The 20266-nt window shown below is 41.1% G+C and overlaps 1 protein-coding gene across 1 annotated transcript in view; it reads right to left on the bottom strand.

Moving 5' to 3' along the window:
* Positions 1 to 729: 729 nt before the first annotated feature.
* The window catches only part of LOC121543341, a 35902-nt gene continuing 16365 nt past the window's right edge, over positions 730 to 20266 (bottom strand). The window contains exons 8-14 of the mRNA XM_045215863.1: positions 6356 to 6474; positions 5980 to 6054; positions 5123 to 5218; positions 4588 to 4686; positions 4061 to 4165; positions 3362 to 3445; positions 730 to 1323 (exon numbers count right to left, since the gene is read on the bottom strand). Coding sequence (XP_045071798.1) covers positions 1195 to 1323; positions 3362 to 3445; positions 4061 to 4165; positions 4588 to 4686; positions 5123 to 5218; positions 5980 to 6054; positions 6356 to 6474 — 707 coding nt within the window. The 3' untranslated portion in view covers positions 730 to 1194. The remainder of the gene's footprint in view (positions 1324 to 3361; positions 3446 to 4060; positions 4166 to 4587; positions 4687 to 5122; positions 5219 to 5979; positions 6055 to 6355; positions 6475 to 20266) is intronic.

Genomic DNA, 20266 nt, shown 5'->3' with positions numbered 1-20266 from the left:
GTGAAATAGGGACAGAGGAAGAGAGGATGAGAGGAGGTTGAGAGGAGAGAGCAGACGGAAAAGAAGAAGAGAGAGGAGGATGAGAGGAGAGCAGACGGAAAAGAAGAAGAGAGAGGAGGATGAGAGGAGAGCAGACGGAAAAGAAGAAGAGAGAGGAGGATGAGAGGAGAGCAGATGGAAAAGAAGAAGAGAGAGGAGGATGAGAGGAGAGAGCAGACGAAAAGAAGAAGAGAGAGGAGGATGAGGGGAGAGAGCATGCGGAAAAGAAGAAGAGAGAGGAGGATGAGAGAAGAGAGCAGACGGAAAAGAAGAAGAGAGAGGAGGATGAGAGAGGAGGATGAGGGGAGAGCAGACGGAAAAGAAGAAGAGAGAGGAGGATGAGGGGAGAGAGCAGGCGGAAAAGAAGAAGAGAGAGGAGGATGAGAGAGGAGGATGAGGGGAGAGCAGACGGAAAAGAAGAAGAGAGAGGAGGATGAGAGGAGAGCAGACGGAAAAGAAGAAGAGAGAGGAGGATGAGAGGAGAGCAGACGGAAAAGAAGAAGAGAGAGGAGGATGAGAGGAGAGCAGACGGAAAAGAGGAATAGAGAAAATGAAATGGGGATGTGGAGAGGACAAAGGCCACTGGAAGAAATACCATTTTTTGTCAGTCTGATTGTGACTTCCTATGATAATGGTAAAGTAATTTGGTAATACAGTTGTGTTTAGCAAACAAAATATATATTTTTAAGAGATGTTGGTTGTCCCTTTATTCAAGACACTGTAACCAACACTGAGGCACTTCAATGGTTAAATGGTTACCAATTATTTACAACAGAAAAACAAACCACAGGTTTTACAGAACCCTTGACAGCCAATAAGAAGACCCTTGTTGGCAGTCAGATGGACAATCAGTTGAACAGTAATACTTTGGACAACCCATCAGAGATCTCTAATGTCTAATAATGTCCCTAGTTGTCCTTTCAAGTGTGTTATGAATATGTACATAATATGAGTGCATTGCTAGCATGATCCCAGATCTGTTTGTGGTCTGGCCAATGCCAACTCCATTGCTGTCATTGCCAAGCCAACTATTTTGTCACCCATTGCCATGTGTGGCTTGACACGAATGAGTGACAAGGAGTTGGCATGATAGCACAAACAGACTGTCACTCAGACTAGTGCATTGTGTATCCTTCATAAGAGGACCATTTCATGTCAGACATTCTCTGCTGTGTCACACAGCTCTCTGTATTGAGGTGGTTGAGATGTGAAAATCACAGGTGGCACATCAAACTTTCTTCTCATCTGGCAGAGTATTGTGATGGCCAGGGCAACTCCAATATCCTGAGGACCAAACACACAGTAACGGTTCAGACAGGATTGATGGAGCAGGTGACTTGGTGCTGAATGTGAAAGATAACAGTGAAATCAAATAGGCCTACACTCGAAACATAAGGTAAAAAAAGTATGGTATAGTGGTGGGCTCGATTCATCCATCCTTCAGCTCCCATTCTGACTTTCACATGTTTTAATTGTTCTTGTTTACTTGTACAGTGAGGGAAAAAAGTATTTGATCCCCTGCTGATTTTGTACGTTTGCCCACTGACAAAGAAATGATCAGTCTATAATTGTTATGGTAGGTTTATTTGAACAGTGAGAGACAGAATAACAACAAAATAATCCAGAAACACGCATGTCAAAAATGTTATGAATTGATTTGCATTTTAATGAGGGAAATAAGTATTTGACCCCCTCTCAATCAGAAAGATTTCAAGCTCCCAGGTGTCTTTTATACAGGTAACGAGCTGAGATTAGGAGCACACTCTTAAAGGGAGTGCTCCTAATCTCAGCTTGTTACTTGTATAAAAGACATCTGTCCACAGAAGCAATCAATCAATCAGATTCCAAACTCTCCACCATGGCCAAGACCAAAGAGCTCTCCAAGGATGTCAGGGACAAGATTGTAGACCTACACAAGGCTGGAATGAGCTACAAGACCATCGCCAAGCAGCTTGGCAACTTCCGCAAATGGAAGAAACACAAAATAACTGTCAATCTCCCTCGGCCTGGGGCTCCATGCAAGATCTCACCTCGCGGAGTTGCAATGATCATGAGAACGGTGAGGAATCAGCCCAGAACTACACGGGAGGATCTTGTCAATGATCTCAAGGCAGCTGGGACCATAGTCACCAAGAAAACAATTGGTAACACACTACGCCGTGAAGGACTGAAATACTGCAGCGCCCGCAAGGTCCCCCTGCTCAAGAAAGCACATATACATGCCCGTCTGAAGTTTGCCAAAGAACATCTGAATGATTCAGAGGAGAACTGGGTGAAAGTGTTGAGGTCAGATGAGACCAACATTGAGCTCTTTGGCATCAACTCAACTCGCCGTGTTTGGAGGAGGAGGAATGCTGCCTATGACCCCAAGAACACCATCCCCACCGTCAAACATGGAGGTGGAAACATTATGCTTTGGGGGTGTTTTTCTGCTAAGGGACAGGACAACTTCACTGCATCAAAGGGACAATGGACGGGGCCATGTACCATCAAATCTTGGGTGAGAACCTCCTTCCCTCAGCCAGGGCATTGAAAATGTGTTGTGGATGGGTATTCCAGCATGACAATGACCCAAAACACACGGCCAAGGCAACAAAGGAGTGGCTCAAGAAGAAGCACATTAAGGTCCTGGAGTGGCCTAACCAGTCACCAGACCTTAATCCCATAGAAGATCTGTGGAGGGAGCTGAAGGTTTGAGTTGCCAAACGTCAGCCTCGAAACCTTAATGACTTGGAGAAGATCTGCAAAGAGGAGTGGGACAAAATCCCTCCTGAGATGTGTGCAAACCTGGTGGCCAACTACAAGAAATGTCTGACCTCTGTGATTGCCAACAAGGGTTTTGCCACCAAGAGGGGTCAAATACTTATTTCCCTAATTAAAATGCAAATCAATTTATCACGTTTTTCTGGATTTTTGTTTTGTTATTCTGTCTCTCACTGTTCAAATAAACCTACCATTAAAATTATAGACTGATCATTTCTTTGTCAGTGGGCAAACGTACAAAATCAGCAGGGGATCAAATACTTTTTTCCCTCACTGTATGTACTGTGTACTGCAATTCATCTGTTAGCTGCCAAGTACGGCCTGCGGGTAATAATTATAATATACCAATACTACTACTAATGCAAGAAAAGTTTTCAATTCAGGTAGTCAATTAAATTCAATCAATTGAAATTCACTTCCTGAATTGAAAAATCCACATGAAAAACGATGGACAATTTTCAATTCGGGAATTGAATTTCAATTGATTGAATTGAAAAAACTGAATTGACCCCAACCCTGGAATGGTTCAATAGTACAGACATAGATCTGAAATACATACCCATAATGCTGTAAGTGCTATAAATATTCCTGTTATCAGAATGAGTCCATAGCCCATGACAGAGATTAAGATGGGAAGACATGGCTGAAAATGAAAAATTAAGAGTTTGTCATTTTGTGAGAAAAACAAGAGTATATAGGTCCATATTATATCAGAACTTGAACAAATAGCCGTTTATTGTATCAATGAGTACTGTAACTCATCTTTATGTATCAAACTAGAATCATGACCTTCTAGTTTGATACACAATTGCGAGCAAAACATTTTGCGCAAAATTGCGAGCTAAACTTTTAGTTGCCCCCTCTTGACAGCAGAGAAGAAAAAAAAGTTTTTGAGTTCATTTCGTGCAATTCTACACATTTTGACATGGGGTGTAAAGAAAATGTTGCAGTTATAAAGCAAGTTTGCTGCAATTCTACACATTTTGCCATAGAGTGGTGAGAAATGTATGCAGTTTTTAATATGACATGAGAGTGAGACTGACTAACAACATCAATGGGGGCCCCATGGGCGGAATTTCGACCATGATAACAAGTTTAGATAGCTGGCCGCTAAACTAATTTAGCAATCTAAAAAATATTAGCTGACATGGGCTAACTGATCCGAGGGCCTTCAAAATGGCCAGTTGGCCAGTTGATGGCCAGTCACCAGGGATGGCCAGTTGCCCATCCCTGGTGTAGTGGAATTACATGTTTTTACCTCTTCATATACCAGCATGTGTTCATCCATTAATCTCTTGCGGTCATCAGGCTTATCACTGTTGGGATAGTGAATAACAAATATTGTATTGTTACCACGAGCAACCTGAAATAGAATGTGACATGGTTTAAAACAGTGCTTGACTTTATCTGCATTATTTCTTATTAGGTTACACTACAGCATCCATGATAATTGTCTGGTCCAAATGTGTTCTATCGTTTTTGTTGGTCTTTTAGAATATTGTCATGTACATCTTCCTCAGTGTATTTATGGTCGTCTTGTCACTCTCCTTATCGTCTGTTTTGTATTTTGTTTTAAAAACACATTTTAAAGAAATAATAGAATAAATAAATAAATTGCTCTTTCCGAAAGACAACAGATTTACACTTTCATATTTGAGTGGTAATTTATTTAACACAGACTGACACATTGAAACCCATCCTCCTTAGCATACACATAACAACAACATCATCATCAACAACAACAACAACAACAACAAGATAACTTATTTAACACAGCAGACTCACACATTTAAAGTCTGTTGAGTCCTCATCAGAACAGAGGCAGGAGATTGGGATGTCTGTGCCCCAGTCTTGGTAGCCTTGTACGAGCCCACAGCATTTGAACTGATAGTGAAGGAAACACCACAGCAGACATTTTAAAAACACTTAGGCGTGATTTACCAGATATAGTTCAAGCCTAGTCCTGGAAGAACCCTCCATGGAGAAATCTCCAATGAAAGTGCTTTTAGTCTAGGCCTAGGTTGACATAATATGGAAAACTGGCCCTTAAGACACACATTGAATTGACACCCTGGGACATTGAATTGGCACCCTGGGACATTGAATTGACACCCTGGGACATTGAATTGGCACCCTGGGACATTGAATTGGCACCCTGGGACATTGAACTGTCACCCTGGGACATTGAATTGGCACCCTGGGACATAAAATTGGCACCCTGGGACATTGAATTGGCACCCTGGGACATTGAATTGGCACCCTGGGACATTGAATTGGCACAAGCAGAGACCATAAGAAGCATTAAATGAAGGTGACTTACGTTAGTCTGGATGTTGTAAATCTCTTTTATATCTGTTGTATTCGCTCTACTCAGAGGCATCATCGCTAGGTATTCGTCTCTGGTTAACTCCTCCATCTTGAAATTAATAAAGTTTACATTGAGTGTTATATTCACAGCTGAAACCTATAATCAGCTATGAATTTGAAATGGACAGACACAGTACATTAAATTATCAAGAATCAGATGCATTGCACCATCATACAATACATTCTCAAATATATTTTCACCAGAACAGCAAACAAACATTGGCTCAAGGTTGAATTAAAAAGTTAAGATATATACAGGGAACTGCCAAAATAATGGAAACCCTTGAGTAAATGAGGGACACGGAGTATATTGAAAGCAGGTGATTTCACACAGGTGTGGTTCCTGAGTTAATTAAGCAGTTAATATCCCATCATGTTTAGGGTCATGTACAGTATGAACATTATTTTGGCTACCATGGCTACGCCCCCATAGGATGATATGCCCACATCCAAAGGGCACGAGTGGTCACTGAATTGTTTGTTGAGCATGAAAACGATTGATGTAAACCATATGCCATGGCCTTCTCATTCACCAGATCTCAACCCAATTGAACACTTGTGTGAGATTCTGAAGCAGCGCCTGAGACAGCGTTTTCCATCAACAAAACACCAAATGATGGAATTTCTCGTGGAAGATTGGTCTCACATCCCTCCAACAGAGTTCCAGACACTGGTAGAATCTATGCCAAGGTGCATGGAAGCTGTTCTGGCTGCTCGTGGTGGCCCAACACCCTGTTAAGATACTATGTTGGTGTTCCCTTTATTTGGGCAGTTACCTGTAAATATATATATATATATAGACTACTGTACCTCGTGTTTGGATTCATATGCTCTCACGCACTCCACAAACAGGTATAGGCTGGCCAGTGACATACCTACTGAAAACTACACACACATATAGGGGTTGTCAAGCAAAATCAATACTAAAGGTTAATTCAAACCTTATCACTCTTTTTGGAAAACATGTTGGAAGCATGTCATGGGAAAAGTCTTGACTGGTTTCAGTTGAGTTTTATGGCATGCCATTACTTGTCAGAAAGGAACAGTTTGCAGCAGAGGAGACGTCAAGTCGGTAGCCAGGTCCCAGATATGTTTGTGCTGTATAGCCAACTCCTATGATAATTATCCAAGACAAAACAGATCTGGGATCAGGCTAACATTTTTTGACAGGTCTAAGCAAGCTTACCAAAACCACAGCCCATTTCTTCTCCCTTGCGAGCGCCAAAACCCCCCAAAGATTGACAGGACCAGGGTTGCTGCTTCTAGGACATACATAATTACTATCCCTGGTAGAATCTCGCCTATCTGTGAATAGGAAGACAAGCCAAATTAATGATATGGCAATTCTGGCTTTATAATCATAATATTACAATGATGCTGCTGGACTCTAGCCTGGTCTCAGATCTGTTTATGCTGTATTGCCAACTCCTATGGTTGTTGTCATGCTAAACACTGTAGGAGTTGGAAAGACAGCACAAACAGATCTAGTACCAGGCTAGATGGACACATCATTATTATAACAACATGTGTATGATATAATTAGTAAATGTAATAGTGGCTATAAAAAAACAACATAATTACTTCTTCTTTTTTGTGGAAGAACCCATGTCCAAATAACGTGATGGCCAGCAAGAGGGTGCTGATGATCTGAAGAGAATACAACACATGATACAATCAATCATTCCACATGTATAGGGTATTATCCTGAGAGTTCTACTGCTAATGCACAGTAAAGCTTGATACAGTCATTTGATTCAGAGGAGAGTTGAGGGATCGATTTATTCATAACTTCAATAATGCATTTGATAATAATCTTATACCTCATTTATAAATAGACTAAGAAATTATAAATTGTTAAGAAATTAATCGCTGAAATGTTTAGTTAGTCGGCTGTTTATAAAAATGTAATATCAGTTATTGACTAGCCTAATATTTTGCAGAAACGTTACTAAGGCCAGTAGGCCTATTTGAAGAAGAGAATAAATATAACTCATAACTTTAAAATATTTAGCAGCTAGATGATTATACTGAGCAAATTAGCAAATAGGGGGCAAATAAAAAGGCGGAAATAAATAAATAAACTGGACACACCCAAAAAACAGCGCTAAAAAACGTGTTACAGTGAAAGTGAAACATGACAACTGAAGGTTAGATAAAAGCCAAGTGGCCTAATTGTAACATGAAATACAAAATGTATATGTGATTTTAGTGATTCTTTCAATACTGCACTATAGAACAATCGGCTCATATTGTTGATGAAAGCGCCACCGCTCTTTATTCCGTCGCGTGTAAACTGCAACTCTCACTGCTTGCGTAGAAGTTGCCAAAAGAACCAGCAATAATGTACAAAAATAATGTAATATTAAAAAACCTGTATACACAGTCCTAATTGGCGCCCTGCCCCTATAAAAAACAGGTTTATCAACTCGAATAGGACCAGGCCAATAGAATGGACGATCACTTACCCCGATTAAGACACAGACGAAAATGAACGCCCGTTTTACGCAGATATTAATTTTTCCCATTTCAATATTTGGTTATGATAAAAACAACCGTTTGGATAAGCGGTTCACTTCAGATTTGGGCTAACTGAAGCCCAAAATCTTTAAGTCCAGAAAACAGATTGTCCGATTCCTTTAACTGTTTCTTCTTTTTCTCAACATGAGTGTGTTTTCCATGCTGCTGAATGGTGTTTTCCATGGCAATAACGCCCCATTAAAGAGAGAGAGAGAGAGAGAGAGAGAGAGAGAGAGAGAGAGAGAGAGAGAGAGAGAGAGAGAGAGAGAGAGAGAGAGAGAGAGAATTAATAACTCATAAAGCACGTATTGTCTGTCCTCATACTGTAATCCAGACTCCAGAGGTCCAGTCCAGAGCAAGGTGGGGTGAGTGAACATGAAATCACATGACCAGCCATTCCTGGACATCTCTGAACTCACCAGCGGTTGCATCCGGAATCCAAAATGGCACCCTATTCCCTAGTGCTCTATGGGTCCTGGTCAAAAAGTAGTGCACTATATAGGGAGTAGAGTGCTATTTGAGACGCCATCCACTGGGTCCCTAGGGTTCCAGAGAAGGGCCAATTGTTAAGCAATGTCAATGCAACCCCCGCAAAACATCTTGAGCACATTTTGCACAGAGGAAGATAGTAATGGAACATACTCAAGCATATTCCCCATTCACAGGAAAAGGATGTACGAATTTTTTATTTTTTTATTTTTTATTTCACCTTTATTTAACCAGGTAAACCAGTTGAGAACAAGTTCTCATTTACAACTGCGACCTGGCCAAGATAAAGCAAAGCAGTGCGATAAAAACAACAACACAGAGTTACATATGGGGTAAAACAAAACAAAAATCAAAAAAAAAAATACAACAGAAATACAATTAATATACAGTGTGCAAATTTAGCAAGTTATGGAGGTAAGGCAATAAAATAGGCTATAGTGCAAAATAATTACAATTTAGTATTAACACTGGAATGATGTGCAAGAGATGATGTGCAAATAGAGATACTGGGGTACAGATGAGCAAAATAAATAACAATATAGGGATGAGGTAGTTAGGGCGGGCTAATTTCAGATGGGCTGTGTACAGGTGCAGTGATCGGTAAGGTGCTCTGACAACTGATGCTTAAAGTTAGTGAGGGAGATAAGTGTCTCCAGCTTCAGAGATTTTTGCAATTTGTTCCAGTCATTGGCAGCAGAGAACTGGAAGGAATTGCGGCCAAAGGAGGTGTTGGCTTTGGGGATGACCAGTGAGATATACCCGCTGGAGCGCAGACTACGGGTGGGTGTTGCTATGGTGACCAATGAGCTAAGATAAGGCGGGGATTTGCCTAGCAGTGATTTATAGATGGCCTGGAGCCAGTGGGTTTGGCGACGAATATGTAGTGAGGACCAGCCAACAAGAATGAAGGATAGGGGGGCATATGTATTTTACAATATGTTTGAAATGCTGGAAAATAACTGTTCCTTTCTGGGTAATTAATTAGTTCAACAACTACATAACTGAGCATAAACAGTATGTCCAGTTGTTTCGTGTGAGGTCTTAATGTTGATTGTCAACATGACACTTGACACTGAAGAGGGTCTTGTTTTGAAAACATCCTTCCTAATTCCCTTTGGTAGTCACTGAAATAACACATCTACGGTAAATCGTCTGAAGCATTCACCACTCCACTTATGATATCAGTGGTACTCGAAGTGTTAGAAATTGCGTAATTCAAATCTGGTATTGGAATAAGAATCAAGAGATCTTCAATCCAAGCTTAATTTATTATATGCAAAATGTATGTATGATAAGTATGAAGGTTCGTATATACGGGTCCACTGAAATACCTCGCAGGGCACTCAGAGAACTAAAACATTGTTTACAGGTTCTTTCTCAAATACTCTGACAGAGATAGTTCCCGCTCCCGGCTGGCCAATCAGAGTAAAGGACTGAGTGTGGTTTAGACTTTACTCAGCCAATCCGTTGGTGCACGGGTTAGTCCCACCCCTTGGCGCTTCACCCCTTGGCGCTCCACCGTTCCCAGGCATAAGTTGCTATCATAATAACCTGCGGAGTCAGCACCCAAAAGACACCCCTCCAATCTGTACTCCATGTACCCACGTTCAAGGACGTGTCAAGGGGTGCTGAAGGTGGGTGTGGTGCATGAATCAAGTGCAGGACGCAGAAGCTCAGTCCAAAAGACTTTAGTGCAATAATCACGTAGAAAATAAGCACAATAAGCCCGAAGGCGAAATCACGGCGCACACAGGCGTCAACCAAACGGCGCACTAACATGTGCGAAAACCCTCTCCAAAACACTGGAGGGAAGTACATAGCTCCAACACGAAAACAGAAGAGCAATCACACACAAAGACAAACACAACCAACGAGAACTAAATAGGACACTAACGAGGACTAACAAGACACAGGTGTACAACAAACCAAACGAACATGAAACATCGATCGGTGGCAGCTAGTACTCCGGGGACGACGACCGCCGAAGCCTGCCCGAACCAGGAGGAGGAGCAGCCTCGGCCGAAACCGTGACAGGACGGTTTCACAGACAACAAAGAGAGAGTGTTCGTATCTGTAAGAAATACAAGTCTTATCTGTCCTACCCCTAACGTTCCTTACACATGAATCACAGCCTGTTATGTGAAACAATTTATATCAGTATAGTACAAACCTATGCTCCTCATTAATGCATTCCTTCTAAGTTATTCATCACATACAGATCCAATTATGAGAAAAATAGAACCCAACAATCCCCCTTTTGACACCCTCTAGGGTGTCACTCATTAAAATACAATACAAACAAAAATAAACACTTTTATTAATAGACAATTTGATAATAAAAGGCCTTCAGTCCTTCCATCTACACCCAACTTGCAAACGGTTGGCTACAAGTCACCCAGGCACTTCAAACCTTCACATAAGGAAAGACAAACATACCCAATGGTTAACTTGATTAATAAAGCATAAAACACAGGATTAATAGAACACAAAACATAAGATTATTAAAACATAAAACACCAACAGGGAAGTACATTTTGGCCCCCTTTAGACACCCTCTAGTGTCATTCCACCAAGCCTGGTTTCATTCCTTAGGTCGGAGTCCGTGATTGGGCCGTATCTCACCATCTGTTGGGAAACCACCTTCTCCATCTCCTTTCTCACCAAACCTCAGACACAGGAAATAAGACAACATCCACAAAGAACAAGTATACCCATAGAAGCTATAACTTCACCCAGAATAGTCACAACAATAGTTTTCCATTTACGAAATATGTTATCAAACCAACCGTTTATGGAGCTATCAATACCAGAGTTCTCAACCAGTTCGTTCGCCAGCGTGGTGAGTCCCTGAAGCGCTTTGGTCACGGACCCGTCCGGTGCTGTGTTGTTTGGGGATGAAAGTGCAGCACATAGATCCAAACAGAACACAAACCCCGTCCCGCTCAGCCAAAAGCATATCTAAAGCTATTCTATTCTGCCATGTCATTAAGCTAGTTGCCGCTGTCTGCTCAGCTAATCCCTTTATTGCATCACGAGTGTGGTTTATAAATCTTTTGCTGGTTATATTAAATATAATTTATCCAATCTATGTTTTTATTAATTGTTGACCACCAGAAAATACTTAATTCAAACCCAGCTGCGATCTGATTGTGGATCCCATCAATATATATCCTTTCATCAAAGGATCCCGTGAGGAGGTCCTACTTTCTACGTGACAACTCACCAGTCTCTGACACGTTTGATTGTTTGCGTATGTAGGTGAGTTCACAATCAGTTATCACCACACAACCATCAGATGTCAGCACGGGCCTGGTTTTGGTTCCTAAAATCCTCTGGCTGCAACAAAGAGGAGAGATTAGTCATGGTCTCTTTTAGTTGTGATATTCTCTGTGTGGGAGCAGGAGCTAAGATGCCTTACCCTGTATCCTATCTTATTAGTCCTAGAAAAACAATAAGAATCCCCTGTGACTTCAAATTGAGGCAACCCAGGTCGGGATGACTTTGTTATGGGGGATACATATAGTGCAAGTTACTACAAGACTCTTTCACCACATTCCCAGGTGGCTTGCATGGAGGATAAACCTGACAGAGAGTCAAAGCCTGTCAAGGGGAACGGAGTAGTTGTCAACCTTGGTTTGGCTGTCCTACAGGCATAACAGTCCTCTTTAGACCGTATACTGAATCCATTCCAACCACAGGTTAAAATCTATTTACTCCGTCTCCATCTGTATTACTTCCTTCAGGTCTATAGTTTGCACTGTCTCACTACCTCCCTCAGAGAGGTTTACTCTATAGGGTGCCCCAGTTGAAGAGGATATCTCACCTGTCAGGTCTGTAATCTGTTTTAGCATAATTCAGACTTTCAGACAGTACCTACCCTTATATGGGTCGCACTGCCATTTCTGATAATTCCCTACTTTCACAATACTACACCTGTCCCTAAACTGTGTATGGAGATTGGTGATGTCCTTCCCTAAAGTTCCTAGTACTTCCCCTTTCCCTAAGTCTAGCTGTCTCCTATGCCTTTTCAACTTGTGTTAGGTTAACTACCACTTCTGGCTGAAACAGGAGGGTCCGTGTGTGTTAGGAATATGGCCCCCACAATCAGACAGCTACCTACCGTTGGGAGACCTGTGAATCCCCACCCTCGCCCTGAGAACATGTCAGACGCCAGAGGCCAACCCATTGCTTCACCTTCTATCGAACTCACACAGGGATGATCAGACAGGGTAAGGGAATCTTCGTTAAGGAGCCAACCCCCGAGCCCTAGTGGTGATCGGTTCTTTCTCCTAACTCTGTGTTTGTTCGTCAGGTGTAGCTGAGTTTACCTTTTTCCAGTGAGTGACATGCACCCAGATGGATCTCTCAGCTATTCTGCTGGCAAAGGCAGTACTTGGTAGGGCCCTTCCCGCCAGGCCTGCTTCAGTCTCCTGGTTAGATAGAGTGGGTCACCTTCTCCTTTAGTTCACCTGTGGGGCACAAAACCTCTGACATACGGGTGTGGTTAATAAACTATCTTCACACATACATGTTCAGCTCTCAATTTCTAATCTTTTTTTTTTTTTTAAGTATTTTGTCCTCTCCTTCGTATACATTTATTATTTAATCCAACATCCCCCTTTTTGACACATGATTTGGCCATGTGTCAATATTACCACCTACCTAAACAATCACTTTAGTTAATATTGGTAATTCATTATCCAATTGCCATCCCTCCACTCTCTCTTCTGTTATTTAATGGTTCAAATCAAATATACTATTACCAAACTATAATCTTCTTCACAATTTGCACAGTATTACAAATTACCCTCAACTTAGTAAAATAAACTATCTTAAAGTCCTCCTCTCATGCCTTTAGAATTTACTAGTGTGGATGATTAAAATAACACCAGAATGTTAAAACAGAGTTCAGAGGCAATTGAAATCATTTAACGAACTGTTTAATCCCATAGTATACTAAACATTACCATTATTCTAAATATTTCATAAATGTTAATTATCCCAAGTGTTCATTAAGTCCTCATGACATTCATTCTCATAAGAAATCATATATACCCCCAAACTCAGCCAAAAGCTAAAAAACTCCATAAAATTCACTGTGTGCTCCTCTAAGACCTATCACCCTTGACCTGCTGAAACCCCCAAAATTGAAACAACAAGGCTTTATAAACATCATACTAGGTGTGTTGTTTTTTGTTTGAAAAACCCAATTTGAAAAACAACCACAAATAGCCAGGCCTTAATTTGGTAGCTCACTTTTATGACCTAAATACTGCCTAACTTCACTACTGCTCCCCCTAGCCCTGGGCAACATTCCAACGAGATGAGCTAATCTCTTTCTCCTGGTTATAATCTAAAGATGGGAGTACACACAAAACATGATACAGATATCCCCAGTCTTAACCCATCAATAATTGTTTGTATCAATCTAATTCCTCATAACTAATCTATAAAACCACTCAAAATTCCTCGAGTATACAATTATTATTTAATTGATTACCCTAACTCTGCTACATGTGATCTCATCTCAAATGATCCATTATCAATTATTTGTTCAACCCCCTAGGAAAATATGCCTCCCCTTCTATTGTTCCTGTCCCCCCTGTAAATGTCATATTTGAGTTTTTAGCCAATACAATCACGGTTACATCAAATGTTCCCTCATTTAATGGTATTTTCTTCCTAATATAACTTCCCTAAATGAGATTAAATCCCCTGCCTTCCTCTACTATCCTTATATCATTACTGGATCAATGATAATAACTGTAATAACTATCAATAATAATTTTAATAACTATTTCACATTAAATTGTGTATTTTTTCTGATAATGTTATAATTGTAGCCTATTCCATCACTTTAGTTTAAAATATAAGTTTATGTAACAAATTCATAACCCACCACAGGCTGGCGCTATTCCCCCATCACAACAGCCAATGTCACTTGCATCCACTTAACCAAAATACATTATCGTTCTAAAATGTACCAAACATTTATATTTTCCCGCTAAACCATTTCAGTTCGCTATTCAATTTATTTAACTGTTCTCTCTGATTATGCCCTAATTAATAAAACAAATACTTGCTATCGTTGATTAGCATACATTTAATGATGTTCCTACCATCTGAACTGTACTGTCTCTCACCCTCCCCTTGCTCCTTCGGGGAGAGCGCATGGTAACCTTATAACATATTTTCATAGACTTTTCTAGAATACTTCTATTTAAGCTATCTAATTCAACCTTTCACATTTCTCAATCCACATAGTAATCTAGGTATATAGCCCCACTGCGAAAGCTTTGTCTACTGTCCCTACCTGTGTTCGAACCAGGGACATCGCCAGTCACTTCACACCATCTGCGATGCTCTCAAAGTAACTACTCCCAGTTCATAGAGCAAGTGACGTCACCAAATGAAAATCGCAGTAGCTTTCAGCTCAGCAAAAAACTCTCTCTCCCTTTGATTCCCTATTGAATAAGTTAGTTTTTCTATTTAACCCCAAAACATGCTACAAATAGTCCATTCAACATTACCAAACTAAATACTCAGTAGCATCCGGTCACCACCCACACCAGCCGTTGACTTCGCCTCATGCCACCGAAATGCCAAATAAACCATAATAGTTCAATGGAGCCCCCTATTGGCTCTCCCCTACCTATACATTACTTCCATAACCACATTAGTTATGGTCCGATTAGCAATTAAACCTTATCACATGATCAAACAACGCCACAACCTTAAACTCATATGGGGCGGCAGGCAGCTTAGTGATCAATAGCGCCGCGCCAACAACCGAGAGGTCGCCGGTTCCAATCCCCGAGCCGACCAGGCGAAAAATCTGCCGATGTGCTCTCGAGCAAGGCACTCAACCCCAATCGCTCCTGCAAGTCGCTCTGGACAAGAGCGTCTGCCAAATCACCAAAAATGCAAATGTAAATATTCTCTACTTTCTCACCCATCTCATCCATCGTCAGAAACCCACATGCACCTCTCAAGTAATCACCCCGTGGTGTTCCCAGCCAACTCCAGTCTTTCCTGGCTCCAAAAGCCACACTTTCGCTCTCTCCAGCCCCTCCCCTCGCAACTCTCTCTCCCTCTCCTCTGGGAGCAGGCTCTTTCGAGGAGCTGTGTTAGTGTTTCCAATATTCTGTGGTTATTTAAAGTATTTTAGTCTATTTATTTAAATCAAATCATTCCCACCTAATTAGTTAAAGTTGGTGCATATTTATATTTCAATGATAAACCGAATTATTTCAGTCTAATTGTTTAACCAGTATTTTGCAGGGTCAAACATAAAACGCCACAGTTCAATCATATCAGCTCAAACGTTTCAGTTCAGTCACACAATTAATCACTTTAGCTTTATGTTCCTAATTGTTATTAACGGGTTATATGGTTTAAGCAACCACAAACCCAACAGTTATCCCCAAATTATACAGTTTGGACAGCCACATACATTTTAATTCCCAATTAGTTTTCTATCAAGGTAAACTGGTTTATCATTCACACTCTCATGCATACGACAACACCCGCACTGTCTAACTTTTAAAGTACCAACAATAGGTACGTTGCCACGCCCTTACCCCTTTCGTTTAACCTACTCTATTTCTTATGTTCCCATTTACACCCTATTGGTGCAAAGACAATAAGTTTATACTCTCTACTAATTTGCAGTATCTCACTTATGTTCCCATTTACACCGTATTGGTGCAAAGACAATAAGTTTATACTCTCTACTAATTTGCAGTATCTACCCATGTTCCCAGTTGCCCCGGCCAATACCTAAGTACAACGACAAATGGCGATTTATACTGTCTTCTAAGTTTTTAGGAGTGCTGTCCTATGATCCCAACTATATTCAAACTATGTTCCCAATTATATCCATCCCAGACCGATACAATGACAATAGATTTTTATAGAATATAGTGACAAATAGCGTACACACTCGAGTGCTGTCCTATGATCCTAACTATATCCAGACTATGTTCCCAATTATATCCAGCCCAGACTGATACAATGACAATAGATTAATTAGTCTATGTTCCCAATTATATTCAGCCTAGACTGATACAATGACAATAGCTTTTTATGGAATATAGTGACAAATAGCGTACACACTTTTATCCAATAATTCCCTATATCCCCAGCCCACCCCTGGTGGTACCTAGTCTGGGGATTTCAGTATTTTCCCAGAACCGCTCTTCTGTGGAACAATACTCAATATACCATGGCTTTTAACCCTCACATTTATCAAACATTTGCATAGTATATTATGAAATCGAAATAGTATACTGTAATCGTTATTTATAGTACAATAGGGTTCACTTACATCAAACAGGTGTTTCACAAAATTAATTTGGATAAAGCCAATGTGCAAAACTTTAGTTATATTACAATAGGTGTTTTGCTTACCTTTTTAGAAGCCCGGGCAATTTGTGAAACACAGTTCGATGACAGTGATGTCCAATAGGCTGGGTGAATTCCAGTGATGTCCAATAGGCTGGGTGAATTCCAGTGATGTCCAATAGGCTGGGTGAATTCCAGCAAAGTTCCGCCACCAGATCACAGTCGGAGGTCACCAATTGTTAGAAATTGCGTAATTCAAATCTGGTATTGGAATAAGAATCAAGAGATCTTCAATCCAAGCTTAATTTATTATATGCAAAATGTATGTATGATAAGTATGAAGGTTCGTATATACGGGTCCGCTGAGATACCACGCAGGGCACTCAGATAACTGATCCATTGTTCTAAGTTCTTCTTCAAATACTCTGACAGAAAGCCTCCACTTCTGCTGTTGGCCAACCAGAGCAAAGGACTGAGTGTGGTTCAGCCAATCCGTTGGCGCAGGGGTTGGTCCCAACTCCTCTTCTCCATTTATTGCACACTGTTGCCAGGCATAATTGCTATCATAATAACCTGCGGAATCAGCACCCAAAAGACACCATTCCACTGTACTCCATGTACCCATGTTCAAGGACAGTTTCACAGACAACAAAGAGAGAGTGTTCGTATCTGTGAGAAATACAAGTCTTATCTCATCCTAGCCCCTAACGTTCCCCACATGAATAACAGCCTGTTATGTGAAACAATCCATATCAGTACAGTGCTCCTCATTAATGCATTCCTTCCAAGCTATTCATCACATACAGATCCAATTATGAGAAAAATAGAACCCAACACTATGGCTGGACGACCGTCAGGAAAGTATGTCAGCGGTAAGGGTGAGGTTTAGGAGCGAGAGAAAGAGGCTGAAAGAGTTGGAAAAGAAAGCGATAGAGGACAGAGAGTGGATAAAAGAGAAGAGCAAGGCAGCGCCGGAGGAGATCGAGTCACTCAGCAAAGACCTAGATCAAGAGAACTGGAGAAGATGGAGGAGAAGTAGAAGAAGAGAGAAGAGTGGGTCAGGGGACTGGAGGAGCAGAGAGTGGACCAGGAGGAAGAGGAGGAGAGAGAGGGGGAGGAGAGGTGGAACACTGAGAGAAATGCAATGGATGAGGAGAACAAGCATCTGAGGGGGACTGCTGACGTGCTTAATACCATCATCGACTTGCAGGACATGAAAAGCAATGGAAACATGGTGAGAACCATGCATTAGTAATAAAGACCGTTCTTAATCTAGGTCACACATTTCATTTGGACAGTCCATCTGTAGATGCTCTTCAGATCCTCATACAGATGACGGATATTCATTTGATCATGCTGTTGTTGATGAGAATTTTCCTGCACATCAGGAAATGCAAGCTTGTAGTGTATTCAAGGTTAAAAAATGCTTCTAAAGTTTGTAATTTCCACTTTTAAAATTTCAGACTTGAGTTGCCCTAATGAAAATTGACCATTAATTATATAATCCACATAATAATTCAAATGTTCTGTTGCTGCAGGACTATTTTCCTGCTGTGAAAAACAGGTTCAAATGAAGATACAGCATTTGTACTATCAAGAAACTATCTGTTGATAAGCAACTGCTTGCTAAGGTTACGGTTAGGGTTAGGGTAAGGTTTAAAATAAGGGTTAAGGTTAGAGTTAGGGTTTGTAGATAGATGAAATGCTACTGATAGTCTGTAGATAGTCTGTAGAGCATCTACAAATGGACTATCCAAATAAAATGTTACCTTAATCTATAAGGTATCAGGGGCCCTTCTTAGCCTGGGAACCAGTCTGTTTGTGTCATCATGCCTCTGCTTGTCATGTCAAACACATGATAACACAAACAGATCTGGGAACAGGCTAGGCCCCTCTCTCTGTGCATCTAACTAACTTGATGAGTTAATATATACTGCCCTCCTGTGATTTGACAGTGCAAGGCAGGTAATTTGGGGAGCCATGACAATGGAACCACAGCAGCGCAGCAGGTTGCCATGGAAGCTTCTGCCACACAGGTAAATAGAACAAAGTAGAGTTTATTGAATTCATGTAAAATACTATTTTGAGTAGGTACCACTGTAGCCTGGGTACCAGTGTGTTTAGATAACTTGTACTCCGTGTCATATGCCAAGGAGTGTCAAGGAGTGGAATGATAGCTAAACAGACTGGTACCCAGGCTAGAACCACTGGTCTAATAACATACAGTCTAGAGTCCTTCATTACTTCTTCATTGTTTGAAACAACTTTTCCCCCTGAGTCAGACTGTATTCAGATGGAAGAAAGAGAAGTTGAAGAAACAAGAGAAGGAGGAGAGGAAGAGAAAGGAAGCAGAGACAAAGGCAGAGAAGGAAGAACAGAAGAGGAGAGAGAAAGAGCTGAGGGAGTCAGAGAGGAGGAGAAGAGGGTGAAATAGGGACAGAGGAAGAGAGGATGAGAGGAGGATGAGGGGAGAGAGCAGGCGGAAAAGAAGAAGAGAGAGGAGGATGAGAGAAGAGAGCAGACGGAAAAGAGGAAGAGAGAGGAGGATGAGAGGAGAGCAGACGGAAAAGAAGAAGAGAGAGGAGGATGAGAGAGGAGGATGAGAGGAGAGCAGACGGAAAAGAAGAAGAGAGAGGAGGATGAGAGGAGAGCAGACGGAAAAGAAGAAGAGAGAGGAGGATGAGGGGAGAGAGCAGGCGGAAAAGAGGAATAGAGAAAATGAAATGGGGATGTGGAGAGGACAAAGGCCACTGGAAGAAATACCATTTTTGTCAGTCTGATTGTGACTTCCTATGATAATGGTAAAGTAATTTGGTAATACAGTTGTGTTTAGCAAACAAAATATATATTTTTAAGAGATGTTGGTTGTCCCTTTATTCAAGACACTGTAACCAACACTGAGGCACTTCAATGGTTAAATGGTTACCAGTTATTTACAACAGAAAAACAAACCACAGGTTTTACAGAACCCTTGACAGCCAATAAGAAGACCCTTGTTGGCAGTCAGATGGACAATCAGTTGAACAGTAATACTTTGGACAACCCATCAGAGATCTCTAATGTCTAATAATGTCCCTAGTTGTCCTTTCAAGTGTGTTATGAATATGTACATAATATGAGTGCATTGCTAGCATGATCCCAGATCTGTTTGTGGTCTGGCCAATGCCAACTCCATTGCTGTCATTGCCAAGCCAACTATTTTGTCACCCATTGCCATGTGTGGCTTGACACGAATGAGTGACAAGGAGTTGGCATGATAGCACTAACAGACTGCCACTCAGACTAGTGCATTGTGTATCCTTCATAAGAGGACCATTTCATTTCAGACATTCTCTGCTGTGTCACACAGCTCTCCGTATTGAGATCACATCAACATTTCTTCTCATCTGGCAGAGTATTGTGATGGCCAGGGCAACTCCAATATCCTGAGGACCAAACACACAGTAACGGTTCAGACAGGATTGATGGAGCAGGTGACTTGGTGCTGAATGTGAAAGATAACAGTGAAATCAAATAGGCCTACACTCGAACCATAAGGTAAAAAAAGTATGGTATAGTGGTGGGCTCGATTCATCCTTCAGCTCCCATTCTGACTTTCACATGTTTTAATTGTTCTTGTTTACTTGTACAGTGAGGGAAAAAAGTATTTGATCCCCTGCTGATTTTGTACGTTTGCCCACTGACAAAGAAATGATCAGTCTATAATTGTTATGGTAGGTTTATTTGAACAGTGAGAGACAGAATAACA

This window comes from Coregonus clupeaformis, unplaced genomic scaffold (genome assembly GCF_020615455.1).
Source record: "Coregonus clupeaformis isolate EN_2021a unplaced genomic scaffold, ASM2061545v1 scaf0539, whole genome shotgun sequence".
NCBI lineage: Eukaryota > Metazoa > Chordata > Actinopteri > Salmoniformes > Salmonidae > Coregonus > Coregonus clupeaformis.
The sequence above is the reverse complement of the archived record's forward strand: the minus strand, read 5'-3'. Positions and strand labels throughout refer to the sequence as shown.